General features: G+C 34.4%; 1 protein-coding gene and 1 long non-coding RNA gene across 2 annotated transcripts; one reads left to right on the top strand and one right to left on the bottom strand.

Moving 5' to 3' along the window:
- Positions 1 to 6,825: 6,825 nt before the first annotated feature.
- On the bottom strand, positions 6,826 to 16,333 carry LOC131953032 (F-box only protein 39). The gene is made up of 4 exons (XM_059316016.1): positions 15,273 to 16,333; positions 9,736 to 9,932; positions 9,020 to 9,125; positions 6,826 to 7,056 (listed from the first exon to the last, which is right to left on the bottom strand). Exons 1-4 carry the CDS (start codon positions 16,179 to 16,181, stop codon positions 6,901 to 6,903), a joined length of 1,368 nt encoding a protein of 455 aa, XP_059171999.1. The 5' UTR covers positions 16,182 to 16,333; the 3' UTR covers positions 6,826 to 6,900.
- A 3,735-nt stretch (positions 16,334 to 20,068) lies between these two features.
- LOC131953024 (uncharacterized) lies at positions 20,069 to 22,989 on the top strand. Its single transcript, XR_009388585.1, has 4 exons — positions 20,069 to 20,235; positions 21,180 to 21,358; positions 22,091 to 22,320; positions 22,490 to 22,989. It is a non-coding gene; the product is annotated as an uncharacterized LOC131953024 (long non-coding RNA).
- Positions 22,990 to 23,296: the final 307 nt, after the last annotated feature.

Below are 23,296 nucleotides of genomic sequence, written 5' to 3'. Positions count from 1 at the left end.
TATTGTAAATAAAACATGTAAAGTACTGAAAAAAAATCATAAAAAACGTTTTAATAACAAGCTTTTATGTAATAATGCACTAAAAAGTAGAAAATAAATTATAGACTACTATTTAAATAACTATATAGAAAAGCGTGGGTGTCTTCCTTAACATTAGTAAAGGTATCCAATAGATACTAAAGTGACCCACGCTTTTCTTTATAGTTATTTAAATAGTAGTCTATAATTTATTTTCAACTTTTTAGTGCATTATTACATAAAAGCTTGTTATTAAAACGTTTTTTATGAATTTTTTTTTACTTTATCGACTAGCCGTAGGGAAATACTTTAGTCATACAAAAAATCGAAATCGAGGTTTTGTCAAATTTTGACGCTTTACATCTCCCTGAGTCGAAAAAACAAACAAGTTTAGCAATTTAGTCTGTGTGTATTTGTGTGTGTGTGTGTGTGTGTGTGTGTGTGTGTGTACATGTGCGTGGGTCTGTGAGTGCCTGTGTCTGCATCGTTTCAGTATAAGAAATATAAAGTTTCCAAAACATTTTTGAACTATTTATCCTAACCATGAGTGGTACCTACACTTTTTACGGTTTTTTTAAAAGCCGTTAACTTGAGTACCACTTCAGATAAGTGGACACAATTTCACATATAGGTATTACATTGTATGTACATGTTTTTTTTTTTTTTTACCAAAAGAAGTACGAGACTTTAAAAATAAAAATATTTTGACAATAATTACATTACATGTGTATTATTTTGATTTTGTTCTGATTACATACTTCTGCAAGTTTCTGTGAATGATTGTCCCGTTTAAAGTTCTTACTTTTAAACTTGAAAGTAACAGGTCTGATTTCGATTGAATTTATCGCTATTCAAGGGAGGTAACTGGGTTAATTAGATTAACTTCGCATTTTTACAGTTACTTCTCTTTTATTATTTTGCATTTGTCGATCTCGCTTTAAAATAAACGCGTAGGATACAAGCAGATGTAAACTACGGGTTGAAGATATAGAAACAGCACAAAGGAAAAGTGGTGTATCCGCCTGTCCGTCCGTTCATCCGTCCGTTCATCCGTCCGTTCATCCGTCCGTTCATCCGTCCGTTCATCCGTCCGTTCATCCGTCCGTTCATCCGTCCGTTCATCCGTCCGTTCATCCGTCCGTTCATCCGTCCGTTCATCCGTCCGTTCATCCGTCCGTTCATCCGTCCGTTCATCCGTCCGTTCATCCGTCCGTTCATCCGTCCGTTCATCCGTCCGTTCATCCGTCCGTTCATCCGTCCGTTCATCCGTCCGTTCATCCGTCCGTTCATCCGTCCGTTCATCCGTCCCCCCCCCCCGTGAATTATCCCCCCCCCGTGAATTATCCCCCGGACATTCTCCCCCCCCACCCGACATTAACCCCCGGAGTAATTATCCCATGTCAATCCCCCCCCCCCCCGCTCATTAGGACATTACTCCCCTTCCCGGACATAGCTAAGGTACAGCTAGGGTTAGGGTTGGGGTAAGAGTTAAAGTTAGGGTCAGGGCTATGACTATAGCTAGGTTAGTGTTAGGATTCTAACTTGAGGGGGTGGGGGGGGGGTAATTCTCCGTGGCGTTGGGAATAATTGCTCCGGGGGGGGGCGATAAATAGAAATGTTTGGCGGTAATTGACGGGGGTGGGGGGGGGGGGTAATGTCTTGTAGCCATCTAGAACACGGGTTTGTAGCAAAGCTAATTAAAAAACTAGCTCAAAGAACAGTTTTCAAGAATATACTACCCCTCCGTTAGTACCTAAAAAATGGACGACCACGAAGTTCAAACGGTGAGTAAAGATGTCCTACTTAACCTGAACCCTCTCGTTATAGTTGATTTAACATTATCTGATTGTCAAAACTTTGTTTAGAGATATATAATTTAAGGAACAGTTTCAACCTTGACGACGAACAGTGGTGAAATATTAATTTAGCTGAGAAGGTTTAGGGCTTAGATAAATGAGTTCACCGGTCGCTTCTCTGGATTATGTGCTTGTTGTATCTGTATGCTCACGATGAAACCTGCATTAATTATCCTGTTGCAATTCGTAACCGGTAAGGATTGCAATGAGCACAGCGAACAAAATACTCCGGGAGTGATCTCCCCTAAACTTTCTCGAATATTCTTATATAAAATAACAGGGGGTGGGAACTCGGGCTATAGACATCATTTTTAATCCATTTTAAATACTTAAAGTTTTACAAATAGAATAAAATCTTGTAGACAAAAGAATTGCACACCAAGTGAACGCCAAATAAAAAAGTGCACAATATTGCGCAATATTATTAGTACTTTAAAAATTTATATTAGTTTTTTGAGAAATCGAAAATAGCGTAAATTATTACTTCCGGTCAACAGAAAATTACTCAAAATTTGACAGAAGTTATAGAATTAGATCTTTTACTTACATGTGAAATTTCATTTATCTATCTGAATGAGTACTCAAGTTATAGGCTTTTGAAAATTCAAAGTAGAAAAAGTACCGATTCCGGTTATCGGAAATCGCTCAAAAGTTGATACGGATCTACGATTTTGATAAAATACTTATATATGAAATTTAATCAACCTAGCTGTAACGGTACTCAAGTTATCGTGTTTACACACAGACAGACACACACACAGACAGACAGACACACAGACATACGGACAAGATTGCAAAATTATGTTTTTCCGTATCAATGAGGTGTAAAACGTTGATTTTTTTTTTTGCACGATTACAATACTTTCACTGTACTTCGTATATACGAGAAAGTAATAAACAAATTTTGTTTTCTTCGTCATTCGGATTGGCTATTTTACCACGAACTTTACTTATTCATCCAAAACATTGTAAAACGCAAACAAAAGGTAGGTTTTTGCAAAAGAAAGTTTGATTATTTTATTTCCAAGTTGAAAGACAATTTCAATTCACTAATTGTTTTAACGGCAGTTTTGACTATACCAGGGGTCGGCAACCTTTTGGGACAGAAGAGCCAACATTTATAATTTACCAAATATCCCAGTCTTTAAAGAGCCACTAACATTTCTATATATATAATTATATATATATATATATATATATATATATATATATATATTATATATATATATATATATATATATATATATATATATATATATATATATATATATATATATCTATAATATAACGCTGCTGGTAGTGTGTCAGTCCTTCCTTCCTTCCTTCCTTCCTTCCTTCCGTCATCGCTATAGATTTTGGAACCATAAAAGTAAACATTCGCACCATGCTGTGCTTTTCAGTGCACCGCAGTGTCTTATTATAAGTATTAGAGTAGGGTTTGTTTATATAGCGGCATAGAGCTATTTTATAATTGCCACGGTTTTTACTCTTTCGCATAACGTCAAGAAAATATTAAATACACGCAAACTGCTAAAACGTATTAAAAAGATTAATGTCAAATATCATTTTCGTTTAGGTTCCTCGAAAAAGTGGATACATTTTAATAAGATAATAACACTACGGTAGAAAAATCAAATTAATTTAACTCTTTTCTAATTTTGACAAAGGAGGTAATTTAAAAATACATTAAACTCACGCTAATAAAAAATGCAAATATACGTTCGTCAGAGAAGGAATTAGTGTTGCAATAATATAATTAGCAAAATGTGAATGCAAATTATTCGGATGTGTAAGAGGAAATTATTGTTAGAAAATTATAATAAGCGTGGATTGATAAAAGGCAATCTTTTATTTATTTTATTCACTGAATGTAGGCCCTACTGTTTATTACTTATAATTTTTAATCAACTATTCAGCTCTATTATAGACGCGTCATCACGTTCATTAGGTGCGCAATGGTTTTAGTTATGAAACTCTATTGTAATTTTTTAAAATTTAAATTACTGGAAAAAAATGCGTGAATGGATAAAGTGAAATATTGTATATATTATAGATACTGCCTATTATTTATACTGTTTTCTAATTATTATTCTATCTTTCGGGTTTTATAGGAGAGGCGTAGCGAAGGGGGGGGGGGGGCATATGTCCCCGGGTGCCGACCTTAGGGGGCGCCAAAGTGGGTTGGAAAAAAATTGCGAGGGGGGTGGTGGTGGAAATCGAAAGTTTTACGGCGGGGGGGGGGGGGGGGGGGAAGGGGTGCAAATCGAAAGTTTGAGGGGGGTGCAAATCACCGGAAAAGGCGCGATTTGGCGCTACGGGCTAGACTGTGAGCAATATGCCTTTATGATTGCATTTAAATTGTGTTTATGTTATGAGTGTTGTGTTTGTTCGGTTTTTTTTTGTTTTTTTTTTGCGTTCGTTTGTGTTGTGTTTAGTTTTGTTCTGTTGGTACATTTAAAAAAGATTTACCGTGGCGGAGCACGGGATGCAGCTAGTATATATATATATATATATATATCTTTAAAAATGAAATACTATTTATTCAAATAAAAACACACATATGTTTCGCAAAAAAGAGTATTCTTGAATTTTTTTTACAAAAAAAAATGGAAATCCCGTTTATTTTATACTGTGAAAATAATTTAAATTTTTTAAAAAGGCCCCCAGTCCTTTGATACTGTACAGGCAATGTTATTCAGTGGGGGATGGAGTGGGGGGGGGGCGTACAAGTCCCATCGACATTAATAACACTACAGGCATTTTTGCATTCTCGGGCAAGCCGTTGAAAGAATGAGAAGCAGACGGCTGGAGTATAGCCACAATAATCGACAAACAACGAATTACTAATCTCAACTCAACAAACTTCGACTAACTACCCACAACCTTCTTCGACTAATTAGCTCAAGGTCAACTACGACTAACTGCCACAACAAGGAGAGGCGAACTCCGACTAACTTTCACAAAAAAAAGAGAGGCGAACTCCGACTAACTGCCACAATTAGGCGAGGTGAAAGTCGATTAACTGCCAAAATCAGGCCAACTGCGACCAACTAACGCAACAAGGCGAACTCCGAAATAACAATCAAGCTAACTCCGAATTAAATTAAGTTTTAATTGATTTCCAGTAAACTTAAATTATATAGGCCTGAAATCTTTTTCTGTTTTCTTAAAAGTCAAAAATCAGAGCATCATTTAGGTTAGCTAGACAAAAGTTCATAATAATTTTGATTATATAGTTAGTACATTGTATTTTCAATATTTTCTCATAATTTGAACGATTTCTGGTAAACGGATGTGGTACTCTATTACTGATTGGCCAGTCAGAACATAACATTAAAATGAAATTTAAGAAATTAAAAAAAATGTTCACCAAAAAATATCGTTCATGAGGTTTATGCTGATGTAGTATGAGACATATTGTTTGTTATGTTTCAAGCAAATTCTGTATATAACATTTATTTTTATTGTCACAAAATGTAATTGTAGAGGATAATTTCTTGAAAATATATTAAATTTCGAATGATTTTTATAATTGAAGAATGGTATTTTATCAATTCTTACCTATTCTACGCATTATTTCCAACAACTATAAAAGTAAAATTTCCCAATAAATATTCCGAAAAATGCAAACAAATTGTTTACATATCTCTGAAATTTAATAGATAAGAGATTTTTTTTACTTTAGAAAAGTGAATCAATATATCAATATAAAGTTTTAGATTTTTGATATCTTAACACAGTAGCATGATAACCTATTAAAATGATAAGAGATTTAAACAGCAAATGTGCGTATACGAGGCCATATGTTATTTAAAGTAGATTAGTAATAAATAAGTACATAGCAGAATGTTTCTTAAGAATAAGGGAGTGGTACAAAAGATACGATTAAACCGATTATATTTTTCTACAGATGAGATTATCCTCAGATGTAAGAGCATATTGATTTGAATAACATTAGCATGCGAATAGCAGTAACTCATGTTAAGATCCTATAAAAGACAAGGTTTTCAGAATGAGACTAGTTTAGTTTGATGCTAACTGTTATGACTGGTATAAGCATAGGATAGAGGACTGAGATAGAATATCGGTTAATTCCAACCTCTCACTGATGACGTCGTAACATAAAATTTCCAATTAAGATTTCATTACATTCCAGCAATTTGTACCTGCATATTTGTCGCACGACGTTGTATAGGTAAGTATTGTATAATGTATACTTCTACATCAAATTGAGGTGCGCGGACCTTTAACCAAATGTGCTTTGATCATAGGGGATTTGACCATAGAGTTTTGGCCACAGCGGGGCTTTGATCATAACGGGGCTTAGATCATAGGGTCTTTGACCATAGGGGGTTTGACCACATGTGTTTTCTCAGCAGAGGGTCTGTGATCACATGTACTTTGATCACAAGCGCTGTGTCCGGCTTTGACCACAGGTCTATGCCAACAGTTGACAACATCGACGAGGTGGTGACATACTCCTAACACACCTACATCTGAGGTCGTCGCATCCGTGGTCGTGGCGAAAAGTATAAACTTGGCTTGATTCTAGTTGAAACTTGGAATCAAAGGTACACGATTGGCGATGGTGATGCATGAACGAATAACATTTAAGAAGGATGGCATTACAGTATTCAGTCTCTCCTCCGATGTGGCGATACAGGATGCGGCACGAAAAAGTACAACGTGCTGTTCAGACATATGGTCAAACAGATGAACTGACATATTTGCGTGCTATAGTACATCTGTCATTTAGTGAACGTGATGGCGCAGCTATTGAACTTTAGTATGTATTTAGTTTAAAGAAAAAAACTAAAACTTTACCAATTGTTAAAACAGTGAATGTTTTATTTTTGTTGTGATTTTTTTTTAAAACATGTATTTTTAGAAAATTATCTGTAACAATTCCCTTAAAAAAGTGTGAAGTGTGTCTTTAGGTGAGTTAAAAAACCATCATGCACCTGTCCGGACGCTAAGCGTACCCCCGTCAGTTCTGGTTCTAAGGACGCTTCACCGGTACTGTGGCCTACGCGGGATCCGAACCTGGACCGTCGGCCGGGGTTAGTTTCGCCCGCTTGTTGGGCATTTCCTGGAACCTGCTCATCTCTTGCTGGCGCCTTCTGGCCTGTACCAGCCCAAGGGCAATCCTCTCAGTCTCCGGGTCAGAGAAGTAGGCGGTGGCCTGTGGTATGGTAAATATGGGGTAGGGAAGGGGGGGGGTAGAGATGTTTTAATAATTAATTATACATGAGGTTGTATTTTTGTCAATCGGTGCTCACTGGTTACTATATACTTTACACACACACACACACACACACACATATATATATATATATATATATATATATATACTAGGCATGCTGCCCAGCTTCGCTTAGGCTTTCGAAAACATTGAGAATTTGAATGCTTAATTAATTCGCCCGAAGGTCGGTCTACGACCTCAAGAGTTATGAAGAGGTTCCTCCGTGGACATTTTTTTTCGATTTATAGCTCATATAAGGTACCGGTCAGTCGAGGTCAGTTTTGACCCCCACATCGTAGACTTTTCGGCCAACCGGCCCCCGTGTTCTGTCGCACCAAGGCAAGATCCTGCCAAATTTGAAGCGCCTGCGGCGCCGGGAAGTGCCCTATCGGACACCCGACAATCTAGATCTAGATCTAGATTCCTAAAAGAATTTTTTTTTTAAGTTTAGCCCGAGCATAATAAAAAAGAATACATTAACCAAGTTGACTTGGTGTGTCTCGAACCCGCACCACCTGCGTGGTTTAATGTACACTAACATCTCCACTATTTAGCCACCTTATAAAATACGGAGAATGAAACACGTATTTTAAAATCTTAACTTACGCGAATATGCATATTCTTTCAAATTAATTTTTTATCCCAAATTAACCAGTTCCAAACAAAGATTTTGTATAAAATAAATAAGTCTTGAAATAGTTTAGTCCTAATATAGAAATTTATTTTTGGAATTGATTTTAGAGAAGTTAGAGTCTAAATCTAGATCTTAGCGTCTACGTCTAGATCTAGTTATTGCGTAGATTTAGATTTAGATTTAGTCTAGATCTAGAATCTCTAGATCTAGAATCCAAATACATAAAATAAATTTTATGAGTTTAGGCCGGAAAAATTGTATTGTATACATTTCATAGTGTACGTAGATCAAAATCAAATTTGAATGAAATAGTTCATTTCTTTTCATTCTAAACACGGCAGATGACGTCATTAGTTAATGTATAAGCAATAGTGACGTCACAGTTTTATGCGTTCTTTTTCACATGTATTAATGCTTTTCCGGTTGCATAAACAATACTGTTTCTCTACATTCGAATACGCCTTTATTTTTTATTTTTCTTCTTTAAATAAAATTGTGGTTATACATTTAAAACATCTAACATATTTTTTTCAACAAAAGTCCGTAAAAAGTTCTCGATATATCGCTGCCGATTCTGACGTGATGTCCGGCGAAAATTTTTTGCGGACAGAGAAAGAGAGAGAGAGAGAGATGTGCGAACGTGGGGATTTATATTTTAGGATATATATATATATATATATATATATATATATATATATATATATATATTTAATATAAAGTTCAATTCTGTTTGTTTGCTGGTAAAATGTTTGTTAGACCCATGTAGTAAAAAGTGCATCCTACAGTGGTTGATTCAAGATCATTGCAATCGTTTGAACACCTACAGTCTCTACCTTGGGTGCAGATTTTCAGCCTCACAATTTTGCGTCAGGCATGAGCGTATTCTCAATGCTTTTTCCATTACCTGTATAGTAATAATATGGTCCCATAGTTTACCAGACCATTGGATGATTGCCCTTTGGAAATACAAGCACAAAGCCTGGGCAGTAGGATGAGAAGAGCCAGATGTTGCCCATGTATCAGACCCCCTCTCTCCACACAACTGATAGACCCAAGGGACAGGACGTTACCTGTACAGCTTGGAATTAGCAGGGTAGCAGGAGCTGCCGAAAGGAAACCAGAGTTGGTAATCCTATCGCCCAAAGGAGATGCAATCCTGTTTGATTTCGTTGTTTTCTAGATGGTTTGTTCACCCCATCTTACGAACATCATCTTCTCGAGGGTTCGAACTCGTGACTACCTGGTACAGTGATCTTACATTTAATTTACCTTTATGTACGTCAGACGTTGACAATTTCGGACAAGATCTAGAAAAGCTGCATCAATTTGGCCAGTTCTGCGCGAATGTTCTATTTCAAGCTTGACCAGACTATTTCTGTAGACAAGTTTTGGTAAAGATGAGTGGTTTCCTAGAGCTCGGCTTACTTAAGTTCCTACTCTAAACTGCATCCCAAAACAGTAACAGGCATAAACACTAACATATTCACACACATACATACACTTTCACACGATCATACACAGATACCCAAGAAAATATACTCAAATGAACGAAGACACAGGCAAACATCGACGCACTGACAGAGATTGACACAGTAGAGATTCCTTTTTAGACCTCGGTATTCGCAAGGATGGTATGGCCAGGCTTTACTTTCTCAAACGTAAGTTAGGTACTATCACATCTTGGTGTACTCATGCTTGGTGTTTCCATGTCCGAACCGGGATCCGAAACCTAGACCTTCGGGCTTGAAGTAAAACTCTCTAACATTTGACCACGCCGTCACAAACCAATAAACACAGTCAATGATATAAATACACACACAGATAAATACAGGCACATATAGGCCTATAATAACATACTCACATAGAAAAATATACACCCATAATCATCCACACATAAACACATACACTCAGATACACACAATGATATAAGCACACATACAAACATAGACACACTTAGAAAAAAACGTATCTTGTTTCACGCCCACCTGAAGTTAGCCGTTATTTCGTTGAGCACATTCTTGAAGCGTGAGCTAATTAAATCGTCATAATAATCCAACTCAAGCATCATCTTTATCTTGTAGATGGGCATAACCTGATCCAGTATCTTCATCACGGAACCAATACGTGCTAAGGTAAATCCGTCTATCACAAACGCCATTTTCAGCTCAGGACAAGATTCTGTCTGGTATTGTCAGATTGTAAAATAAACCGGGAGTGATCTCCCCTAAACTTTCTCGAATATTCTTATATAAAATAACAGGGGATGGAAACTCGGGCTATAGACATGATTTTTAATCCATTTTAAATACTTAAAGTTTTAAAAATAGAATAAAATCTCGTAGACAAATTAATTGCACACCAAGTGAACGCAAATAAAAAAAGCGCATAATAGTGCGCAATATTATTAGTACTTTTAAAATTTACATTAGTTTTTTGAGAAATCGGAAGTAGCGTAAATTACTACTTCCAGTCAACGGAAATTACTCAAAATTTTACAGACGGTAGAGAATTAGATCTTTTACTTACATGTGAAATTTCATTTATCTATCTGAAATAGTACTCAAGTTATAGGCTTTTAAAAAATTCAAAGTAGGAAAAGTACCACTTCCAGTTATCGGAAATCGCTCAAAAGTTGATACGGATCTACGATTTTGATAAAATACTTATATATGAAATTTCATCAACCTAGCTGTAACGGTACTCAAGTTATCGTGTTTACACACGGACAGACACACACACAGACACACACACAGACATACGGACAAGATTGCAAAATTATGTTTTTCCGTATCAGTGAGGTGTAAAACGTCGAGATTTGTAAAAATCTCGATTTTTTTTTTGCACGATTACAATACTTTCTCTATACTACGTATATACGAGAAAGTAAAAACAAGTTAATAAAAAGTCTAGTGACAATTTAAGCGCAATTTCCTTATGTTATCCATAACAATTTTTAATTTTTTTGTGACCGAACGAAAGGATATTTTTTTGCGCTAAAAACCTACACGATGAACAGTTTAAATTAAAAATATCATCCTAGGCCTACACGATGCTCAATTTAAAAATTCTTAATTAATTTTTGTGACCGAACGAAAGGATATTTTTGAAAACTTTCTTCTGCAATATTGTTCTAAATTATGGCAGGAATCGATTGGTAAATGTTTCAAGTCGCTAAGTGGTATTGTTGCCGATATATGGACCAAAAACTGCATTTGTTCGAGGTTTTTTTGGCTTTTCCTGGAAATCCAGGAAGGAATTCCGGGAATTTTTTTGGCCCACAATCATCCTTGGAACTTGCTTAACATATTTGCTTTGGAACTAGTCCTCGATATTGTTTCGTTCAGGAGGAGATACGACTTAAAGCTGCGGACACACATCCATCCATCCATTCATACATCCAGAAATGACGAGTTAATAATCGCAATTGTCCGTATGGAAATTGCGCTAAAAACATTGATTTTTTTTTTGCAGCGAGCAGTACTCTATGGTCATCCACATAAGATACAGTTGCGTCGCTAGGTTGGGTGTCACTCGGTGCGGCACCCCATGGTGTCACCCCCCCAGATAAATAATATATGTATATAAATATATATATATATATATATATATATATATATATATATATATATATATATATATATATATATATATATATTTATATATATATATATATATATACATATATATATATATATATATATATATATATATATATATACATATATATACATATATATACATATATATACATATATATACATATATATACATATATATATATATATATATATATATATACATACACTCACACTCATATATATATATATATATATATATATATACTAGCCGTCCCGGCCAGGCCCTGCTCTGGCTTCTGTGAAAAACCTTTCTGTTAAAGACCATTACCTGTGTGTTTAGTAATCATCATAAACCCGGCATTGCACACCCAAACCAAAACCAAAACAACAAAACGCAAACATAACACAATTACAAATACAAACGAAAACAAAAACCTAACAACTAACCCAACCACAACCACAAACACCAATACGAACACAAAGAAAAAAACAAACGAAAAAGCAAACGAAAACAAACCAAATCCAAATGCAAAACCAACCACAAACCCAAAGAAAAAAACACAAACGAAAAAACAAACGAAAACAAACCAAATACAAACGCAAAACCAACCACAAACACAAATACAAACACAAACGCAAAGAAAATAAAACACAAACGAAAACGAAAAAAGAAAGAACAAAAACGAACCAAATCAAAACGCAACCACTAACGCAAACCCAACCTAAACACAAAGAAAACACTAACGCGAACATAAACGCACAGTGCTCAGAGTCTAGCCCGGGGCGGAATCGCCTTTCAGCTTAATAAACGACTATAGTACCCCAACTTATTCATAGTCTTTTGCACTCACTTTAATGAACGTAGGCGCGAAACCGAACACGGGAGGCCCGGGACCCCAAATAGCACCCTGTCTGGGCGCCAGAGGACGCACCATGACGTCACCGCCTGATTGAACTTAGTAAACGACTATAGTACATAACTTATTCATAGTCTTTTGAACTCACGCGAACGTATATACCATAGCGTACACCGGAAGGCCCGGGGCGCCAAATAGCATCCTGTCGGGGTGCCGGAGGACGCCCGGATTTGATTCACTTAAAGACTATAGTAACCTTTCTTACCCATAGTCTATCGCACTGTTTTATTATGCAGCATAGCGTTCACATGATAGCCCAGGGTGCCAAATCGAACCGTGCAAGGGCGCCGGCGGACGCGCCTGTTTCAATTTAGTGAACAAAAATGATAATACTTCAAGCTTATCCGTAAATGGAAAGAAATAAACATATATGATTTGTAGGACCTGGCTTATTAAATGTTATTGATTTAAAAAAAAATAAATATTGAACAGTATGTTCAGTGTATAGAATAAATAAAAGGCAGTGTTAAAAATACCCAACGACATTGCACTTAATCAATCCCCGCTAATTATGTAATTATTTTTTTTTTCTTAACACCAAAAACAAAGTAATAAAATGTAAATTCTTTCTTCTTAAGAATTTTTTTTATTAAAGGGAAGTAACTGTGCAGTCAATACATTTCCGACACAATTTTAGAAATTTTATAAACGTCGATACACTTTTTAAAAATTTTATGCCGTGTTCATAATTGAAAATTATTCTTCTAAGTAAATAGAAGGAAAATTGTTTTTAAAGACTTTCAATGGTAATTTTTTGACTCGTAAATTTAGACTGTGAGCACGATAAAAAATCTAACACTTAAATCCATAGAAGTGTCAACGACAAACTTTTTTGCCACACGTTACAGAACTGAGCTTTATATATTAGATATATACATATATATATATATATATATTTATAAATTATATATATCTAATATATATAGCTCAATTCTGTACGTAACACATATGTTTGTCGTGGATCTTCAATGGATTTAAGTGTTAGATAATTAAAGTCCATATGGTCTAAATTTATGACTTAAAAAATTAATATTGAAAGTTTTGGGAAATAATTTTCATTTATCAAACTGAAAGTAATAATTTTCGGCATGTTCATTAAACACAAGTTTTTAAAAAATATCATCTTTTACAAAAATTCTAATTATATCTTTATTTAGTCCTATAGCACTTACTTCCCTTTGATAAATTAGGAAAACACAATTACTTTATAAAACCATTGCATTAGTGGAAAAGACTTTACTTTTTATTACTTTGTTTAGGTGTTGGGAAAAAAATAATTACATAATTAACGGGTATTGATCAAATGCAAATGTTGTAGGTATTTTACGGATAAGCTTGGAGTATTATAATTGTTCATTAAATAAAAACAGGCGCGTTCGTTTAAGTGAGTGCAAAAGACTATGAATAAGTTGGGGTACTATAGTCGTTTATTAAGCTAAAACAGGCGATTCCGCCCCGGGCTAGACTGTGAGCACTTTGCGTTTATGTTCACGTTAATGTTTTCTTTGTGCTTAGGTTGGGTTTGCGTTAGTGGTTGCGGTTTGATTTGGTTCGTTTTTGTTCTTTTTTTTCGTGTTTGTGTGTGTTTTTTCCTTTGGGTTTGTATTTGTGTTTTTGGTTGGTTTTGCGTTTGGATTTGGTTTGTTTTCGTTTGCTTTTTCGTTTTTTTTTTGTGTTGTTTTTGGTTGGTATTTGTGTTTGTGGTTGTGGTTGGGTTTGTTGTTAGGTTTTTGTTTTCGTTTGCTTTTTTGTTTGTTTTTCTTTGTGTTTGTATTGGTGTTTTTGGTTGTAGTTGGGTTTGTTGTTAGGTTTTTGTTTTCGTTTGTATTTGTAATTGTGTTAGCGTTATGTTTGCGTTTTGTTGTTTTGGTTTTGGTTGGTTGTGGTTTGGGTGGGCAATGCCGGGTTTATGATGATTACTAAACACACAGGTAATGGTCTTTAACAGAAAGGTTTTTCACAGAATCCAGAGCAGCGCCTGGCCGGGACGGCTAGTATATATATATATATATATATATATATATATATATATATATATATATATATATATATATATATATATATATATATATATATATATATATATATATATATATATATATATATATATATATATATATATATATATATATATATATATATATATATATATATATATATATATATATATATATATATATATATATATATATATATATATATATATTTATTTATTTATTTATTTATTGTGTGTGTTTGTGTGTTGGTCTCTCATTTAAATATATGCCACATACGCGTACATGTATGTGTATAAGCTTCAATCGCTGCTGTGTTAATAATAACGATGTTTATCTAAAGTCTTGGATGTAGTAATGTTTTCTTTATAGTTATAAAGTTAACAAGTTTACGACATGGTGCCACCCCACCCTATTCTAATAATTGTGAATTTGTACTTAAAAGACTCTGTAACTTTAATTAATCATTAATGGAACTGGCAAAAATAATTTTTTCTATTGTGCATTTTGCTATTTTATTGCATTGGTGTCACCCCCCCCCCCCCCTAAATTGTGTTATCCGGTGCGGTCCGCACCCCCGCCCCGCCCTCGCTAGGCCTCTTATAACATATCCTCTCCTAACAATGAATACTATTGCAGTGATTTACTTAGCTTGGTTGTGCTTAATTTCATTACTTAGACCATCAATGAATTAGGATAAAAAATACGGTCAGTGATATGATTTTATTAATAAAGTGGTCAAACTTTTTAATTGTCAGGCTTACCGACACACTTAAGGTTAAGAGACTATCAAATTACATAGGCGTGTCTACAGTGTTTCTTACAGACTTTTTTCTCCGTGGGGGGGGGCGGGGTACTTGAAATTTCCGGGGGGGGGGGGTGCGGACACTGTTAAAAGTATATATCTTCTATATAAATTATATAAATTTCATTTCGTTCGGGGGGGGAGGGGGGGATGGGTAAAAAAATTTCGGGGGAGCCCCCACCCGAAGAGATGCCTGGAAGAAACTCTGCGTGTCTAACGTAGGCTTACCAAAGTCAACCAAGAGTTCGTCGCCAGCTTAACTTGATAATTATTAAAATCATAAAGCAAATGTTGTGCCACAATTGTTAGTCTCTTCAGCTGCCCTGCGTGTGATCTAGACAGAGCCGTCAAAAAACCATCAGTCAGATGTAGATAGTCGATCCCTAGTTTTGTCAAGCGAGTAAGAGAAAGGATGCCATTGGTCAGTTTGTCTTGTTCTTTCGAAAGGTAGCCATCCAAGGGCTCTCGAAAAATCCTGTCGATGTAGAGAGTCTCTACATTTCCCCTGGACACAGAAAATACAGTGTCTAGAACCTTGATGCCTTCTTCAAATGTAAACTGCGCGGACGACATTTTAAAGCACTGTAGCCTGTCAGACCTGGATAAAATACGAGTTAGAATCTCTGTAATACTTTTTACAGTACTCAGCAAAGCGCCTTGAAGCTGCAGGTCAGTTATTTTTATCGACGTTAGACTCATTTGATGCAGACTGAGTAAAAGTTTCCGGAAGTCGATAGCCATGAATTTGCAAATGGCAGTTTGATGATCGTGAGAGCACGAGACAGATAATTTCCGGAAGTGAATTCCGAATTGTTGCGCGCACAAAAAAGTTCTTTTGTTTTTCTGTGATTTCCAATTACAGGATAACTCCAGGTGAATGTTTCGCCATAAACTGGGCGTAGTGTGGATCAAATCCCTCCAAGACGTGCACACAGTCGCCATCCTTAACAATTCGATTGTGTCTAGGTAAGAGAATACTTTTAGTGTAATCTCATTTGGTAACTGAACCCATTGATACGTGTCTTCTGATTTGTTATCAGCATTATATTTTAAGAAGTCTATGTTACATGCCTGTCTTGCTTCTACCTCACTCACAGTGGTCATGTTTGTAATCGTTGTCCTTTTTAACTTTGCCATCTTAAAAAGTTAAAATGTTTTTGCACTTAATGAATTATGAATCTTGATCTCGATCTCGATCTAGATCTAGATGTAGATTCTAGATCTAGTTGGCAAAGAAAGGCCTAATAAAGACAGCGAAGAAATCAATGCGTTAGGGAAACAGCTTCCTTTTGTTGATATTTACGCTGTGGTGCTGAACGGTGCGCTCTAATTTGTATCAACAAATAAAATACCAATGTGCATGGTTGTAAAAAGTCAATTGATTTTCTATAACTTTAATACAATTACTAGGCGGCCCGGCGAGGCCCTGCACTGGCCTCTAAGAAAAACCTATCTGTAAAGGACCATGATTTGTTTGTTTACTTGGGTGGTTACCTGGGTAGGTTACCTGGGTAAGTTGTGTTATGGGTTTATGTACAACAAAGGTCTTGAAGGAATGTTACCTGGATAAGTTGTTTTATGGGTTCATGTACAACAACGTCTTGAAGGAATGTTACCTGGGTAGGTTACCTGGGTGTGTTGTGTTATGGGTTCATGTACAACAAGGTCTTGAAGGAATGTTACCTAGGTAAGTTAAGTGGGTAGGTTGCGATTTTTTGACTTGGGTGTCAGTTAAAGTGTCCATAACAAGTTTTCTTTTCCTCTTCCTTCGCTTGCAACATTAGGATGTATAATATGCATTTACAACACTCTTTTAATGCTTAGAATAAAATATTACATTTTATATCCAGTGTTTGGGATGTGTATTTTTGCGACATAACTGAACACATAATGCATAATTATCAACAACGTACATTACAATTTCATATATTTTCTAATGATTTATTATACTTATTAAAACGAAAAAACGCAAAGAAATCACAGCATTATTGCTTGGCATGCCATTTTGACACAACACTCCCACACTATTTTATCGGTTAAAAAAATAAGTTACCAGGAACTTAACTGTACAATTATGTCCATCCTTAAAGTCCCAAAACCCAAACACAAAAAAAAGTATTTTTTGTTTTCAAAAATATTTATTTTACTGAACTTGATATTCGTTTAAAAAAAATCAAGTCATGATTCAACAAAAAGAAACAGAAGTCATAAACGGTAGCGTGAAATATAAGCAGACGGTCAAATCAGTGGCGTAGCGAGGTCGGGTGTCACCCGGTACGGCACTTAATGGTGTCACCCCCCCCCCCCCCCCGCAGAGGCGTAGCGACTCTTCCCGGGGAAAAACTTTCAATTTTTGATTTGCACCCCACCCCCCTCAAACTTTCGATTTGCACCCCCTCAAACTTTCGATTTGCACACCCCCCCCCCCCCCTCAAATTTTTCTCTATATATTTTACTATTTTTTACCTTGGTGTCACCCCAATTAAATGGTGTCACCCGGTGCGGTTCGCACCCCACGACCCCCCCCCCCCTCGCTACGCCTCTGGGTCAAATTATTACATGTCTTATTGCTCTTCTTTAAAAAGACATGGGAGGGTGGGGTGGGGAAATTATATTCTTCTACTCTACCATTTAAAAAAAGAATGACTTTCTTAATAATTATTATTACAAGACCTACTAAAAATATCAATTATATTCTGAATCATTATTATAAATATAAAAAGCCACTGTGCTAAAACGAACATCTATCACGATCCACTAATTATGGCATTGTTTTGAGAGGGAAGAATGTTTTATTATAAATGTGTCTTATTATTCTCAACAAATCATTTCAGCTGCCTGCTTATAATGTTTATTATATTATTTTTCTTAAATCCCAAATTTATTTCAGCTCTAAGTATAATCCCAAACCCCCTCAACCAAAAAAAAACTTAAATCACCATTTAATTACACATTTAGATTTTTGGGTTTATAAATAAAATTGTAATTGTAGTAAGACGATTTTTGTTAGATCTATAGATAAGTAAGCAACCTTAAATAGATGTAAAAACCAATGATGAAAACGATACTACTAAAGCGAACATGGCAAGGCAAACTGACACTGTAAGTCAAATGTCTAAGAAAACAAGTAATTAAAAAAAGTCTAGTGACAATTTTAGCGCAATTTCCTTATGTTATCTAAAATCATTGGTTAGTTATTAAAACGTTTTTTTATTTTAAAAAAATTCAGTATTTTACATGTTTATTTACAATAGAGTAACATGACTAAAAACCATTGCGCGTCCAGCTACCGAACGTGATGTCGCAGCCATTGAACGTGATGGAGCAGCTATTGAACGTGATGACGTCGTGTGGTGTGGTTGCATAAAATGCCTACTAATTCGGTCCAAATTTTAATTAATTCAAAAAATTTGTTGTGACCGAACGAAAGGATATTTTGAAAACTTTCTTCGGCAATATTGTTCTAAATTACGGCAGGAATCGATTGGTACATGTTTCAAGTCGCTAAGTGCTCTGGTTGCCGAGATATGGGCCAAAAACTGCATTTTTTCGAGTTTTTTTGGCTTTTCCGGGAAATCCATGAAAGAAACCCGGAATTTTTATGGCCTATGTTCATCCTCGTAACTTGCGTAACATAATTGCTTTCGGAACTAGTCATCGATATTACTTCGTTGAGGAGGAGATACGACTTAAAGCTGCGGACACACATTCATCCATCCATTCATCCATCCATTCAGAAATGACGGGTTAATAAACGCAATTCTCCAGAATGGAAATTCCGCTAAAAATCATTAAAGCCCTACATATGTTTGATTGTTATTTTCGTCGGGCTAATCTTTATGTGTATGTATTTGAATGTGTACGTGTAAGTGTACGTGTACGTGTACGTGTACGTGTCCGTGTCCGTGTACGTGTACGTGTACGTGTACGTGTACGTGTACGTGTACGTGTACGTGTGCGTGTACGTGTACGTGTACGTGTACGTGTACGTGTACGTGTACGTGTACGTGTACGTGTACGTGTACGTGTACGTGTACGTGTACGTGTACGTGTACGTGTACGTGTACGTGTACGTGTACGTGTACGTGTACGTGTACGTGTACGTGTACGTGTACGTGTACGTGTACGTGTTCGTGTACGTGTAGGTGTACGTGTTCGTGTTCGTGTACGTGTACGTGTACGTGTACGTGTACGTGTACGTGTACGTGTACGTGTACGTGTACGTGTACGTGTACGTGTACGTGTACGTATACGTGTACGTGTACGTGTACGTGTACGTGTACGTGTATATGCGTGTGCGTATGCGTATGTGTATGCTTCTATGAGTCAAACACTAAAATGGTATTAGACATTTCTTTAAGCGACCAATGTTGTTATTTTTTTCTTGTTTATATTTATGTTTTTCAGTTTTTAGTATACATATATTTCTAATAATAAAAATACGTCGACTTTTTAAAAAGTAACCTTTTAAATTTTACTAAAATTTTAAGTGCATAGAATACACATTGATTTTTACCTCCGAAGAATGTAACACAAAGTCAAGTTATGCGAAATCAAAGCTAAACATGTTTATACTCAAATAAAATAGGCTGCATGTCTTTTTTTTTAAAATTGTTTTCAGTATTTGAAAACAAATAATTAACGACATTGTATACACAAATATACACAAAGGACAGTACATAAAATATTTATAAAAGTAAAAAAAAATAAAACTTGTTTATTTAGGTTATTAATAGGGTGTTGCAGTAATATTTTGCTATATAACATGCTATTTTTCAAAAAATTATATAAATTAATTGGCAAGCGCTAAAATTATGTTTTAGCTGTCAAAAATTAAAACAAAATATTAAGTATCGATTTTTACGTGTTTTGAATTTTTTAATTCAAGATAAACTATTGAAATTTTTTTTTGAAATAATTAATAATATTAATTCATTAATCCATTCCAAGTTTTGGAAAAACTTCCGCCAGGGAGAGATTAAATTTTCCAAACTAAATGAACTTTTGTGATCATGATTCCCATTGATAAAAAAAACATGGCGGCTGCTTGTTTCTTGACTTCGCTTCAACATTTTAAACTCATCATGAACTCCCAATATGCAACAAATATACACAATTTCAAGTCTATTGTGTACGTACGGTTGGGAAGTAATGTATTTGCATTCAATTCTGACAGAAAAGTTTTGTGGCGGTAAGTAAATTAATTATTTTTTAAAGTTAATGTAAGACCTAGCAAGCCTAGCCCCAGGGGACATTACTCCTACTGAACGATTTGGTAAACAGTAAACAGTAGTAAACACTTATCTAGACCGTCTAGTTCGATGACAGAATATTACCAAAAAAATAGATCTAAAATCTAAATCTACCTGATCCTTAATATATAATATCTGTAGGCCTATATCTACTTTATTACTTTATTAATTATACTGATTACTGATCCATCTAAATAAAAAGTGACAGTACACTTCAGTACAGTGATTAGATTTAGAATCTACTAGATCTAGATCTAGAATCTAACTACTATAACTAGTCTAGATCTAGATTGAATTCTAGTTCTAGATTTTAGATTCTAGTGTAAGTGTGTGTTTGTAGAGTAGAGAGCTAGTTGTAAGTTATCTAATCTATCTAGTTACTCTAGTCTAGTACTACCTATCTCAGTCTGTCTAGTCTAGTGGGGTCTAAGGCAAGGCCTAAAAGGTGTGTAGAGTTGTAAATGTAGACTGTAGAGTTCACTAGTGTAATAGAGAGTGACTGTAGCATTGCTAGTGTCAGTGTGAGTTGTAGTAACAATCTACACAGTAATTTAGAAATTTTGTCTAGGACTTAGTGTCAGTAAATATTGTAACATACACTTATTACTCTAGCCCACAATCTAGATCTAATATGGAATGTAGCAAAATGTATCTATATCCACTTATTTAGTAGGCCTTGTACCCTGATTATTAGATCTAGAGTTTAGATTTAGTAATAGAATCTAGGCTTAATGTTCAATATATATTGACCTAAAGTAGTTATAGATTTAATGGCTAGTTTTAGATTCAATTTTATTTAAAATTTTGATTATGTATAAAATGTAAACTATAATTATAAGAGAAAATTCTGAGTAGAAATATTGTGTGAACATCTATTTTTCAGATTACCTGAATTAAATCAGTGCATATAGACCTCTAGAAAGAAGCCTACACAAGTTCCAGGAAATACAAGATGAAGAGTATAAGTTGCCATTATAAAGGGATAATGTAGTCAGCACTATGCCCAGCCACTTTTTTTGCTTTCCCCAATGTCAAGTACCCATCAGAGCTGAGTGTTCTCAGGTACGTCCTACAGGGCACAGACACAAGTCCAAACCGAGATCAGAACTCTAGACTTTTGGGCTTGCAGCCAAACACTCTAATATTCAGCCACGCCATCCCATAAGTGTAAATACATTAATCATCCCTATTTCAAATGACATAACTAACTGGTCCTTTACAATAAATGACATAACATTTTCAATTTTCTAATTATTTATTTAAAATGTTTAACATATAAATGAAACTATTTCAATATCATATGGCTTAATTATTACATCATCATAAACAAATAATAAAATAATACATACATGTAACAATTTAAATTCTTGGGAAAATCAAGATTACTTTCTCAAAGTTGACTGTGATCATGTAAAATGAAAAAAGGTGATATTCAATTAGCTATTTATTCTTCAGTTTTGCTTTTTTCCACAATATTGACAGGATTGCATTGTTCTTATTATTGTGAAAAGCAAAAAGACTAATCTTAACAATATTATTATATATATCTAATATACATTGATTATTAATTTAATAAATGTGTACCTTGCACAACCTGATCACACATAAACCATACAATTTACATAGTGAAAAGATTTTATTTTTGTCATCCTTTGTTAAATGTACATGAAAGAATAGATCATTGTGTATTATATATACTTATAATACTTACATATTAAATTTAATAAGTATAATAGTTTGAAATATATAATTACAGACATGATGAACCATAAATATTTTATATTTTATTCCCAGGTAAATGGAACTTCATGAAAATTGAAGAAAAATTAATAACAAGTAAATGAACATGGTGTTATGGGTTGCTGCAATCACCACTTTAATAGAATTTTTCAAGGACAATTTAAATGTAGTAAAGAAATAGGGATGCCACTACAAATCTGGTGATGTCTTTTATATCTACACAAAGGAATCAGTTACTAGCTTGTGCAAGCATGAAAAAAAACATGTATAATGTAAATGTAACTGTAAGTATTCATATATATATATATATATATATATATATATATATATATATATATATATATATATATATAAATATCTTAAAATGTACAGTAAATTAAGTGAATAAATTATTACACTCCAAAATTGTAATTGAGTGTTTTTGGAATGTTTAATAGTTTTGTTTCTTTTCAGTTACATTTGAACAAAGCTATGAAAGTAACATTTCTTCATGTGAATGTCCCAGAGGAGCTAACAGGTGTTCACAGACTGCTGTACAGTTTTGCCTTGTTTATTCACCAAGAAACCCCATGTACAACTTATGAAAATGCTGTGTAGGATCTGCTTTTGGTTTCTCAACGCCAGAAAGACAAGATGAAGAGTATAAGTTGCCATTATTTTAAGATATTTTATTTTAGAATATACTGATTTTGAGATAATTTTGATTTTGATGAAATTGATTGTTTAAAAAAAATCAATGTTTAAAATAAAGTCCAAATAAATAAAATATATTAGATAACATTAGGCCAATGAAACAAAACCCTCATATTTGCCATAATTATTTATATCAAACAACATAATTAAAATACTAATGTATGTAAAATTAGTTAATTGCATACAATTTTCTTTACCACATTGACAATTTGTATTTATGATGAAATTATAAGCTCATAATTATATCAAAATAATAATAAAATCACAGTTCATAAGTATTACAGTAACTTTCATTGAGCAATAATATTTAACTTAGTGCATCTGTCATACATTAATCAACTGTTTTTTTTTAAATTAATATAATTTATTTCAGCAGATTCTTGTATATTATCAAAAATTATGAATACAAAAATATTCCCATATAAATAATTGTATGTAATGTTCAGATTAATACAATGCATTATATATGTAGTTCAAATGTACACCATGTATTCATGTATGTTTAATTATGCATTTGTTTAAATTGCCACCAGTGATACATACATGAAGCCTAATATATATATATAT

Source organism: Physella acuta, unplaced genomic scaffold (assembly GCF_028476545.2).
Source record: "Physella acuta isolate Inbredline_101_S28 unplaced genomic scaffold, ASM2847654v3 ptg000074l, whole genome shotgun sequence".
NCBI classification, from domain to species: domain Eukaryota; kingdom Metazoa; phylum Mollusca; class Gastropoda; family Physidae; genus Physella; species Physella acuta.
This window is presented reverse-complemented; position numbering and strand designations above follow the sequence as displayed.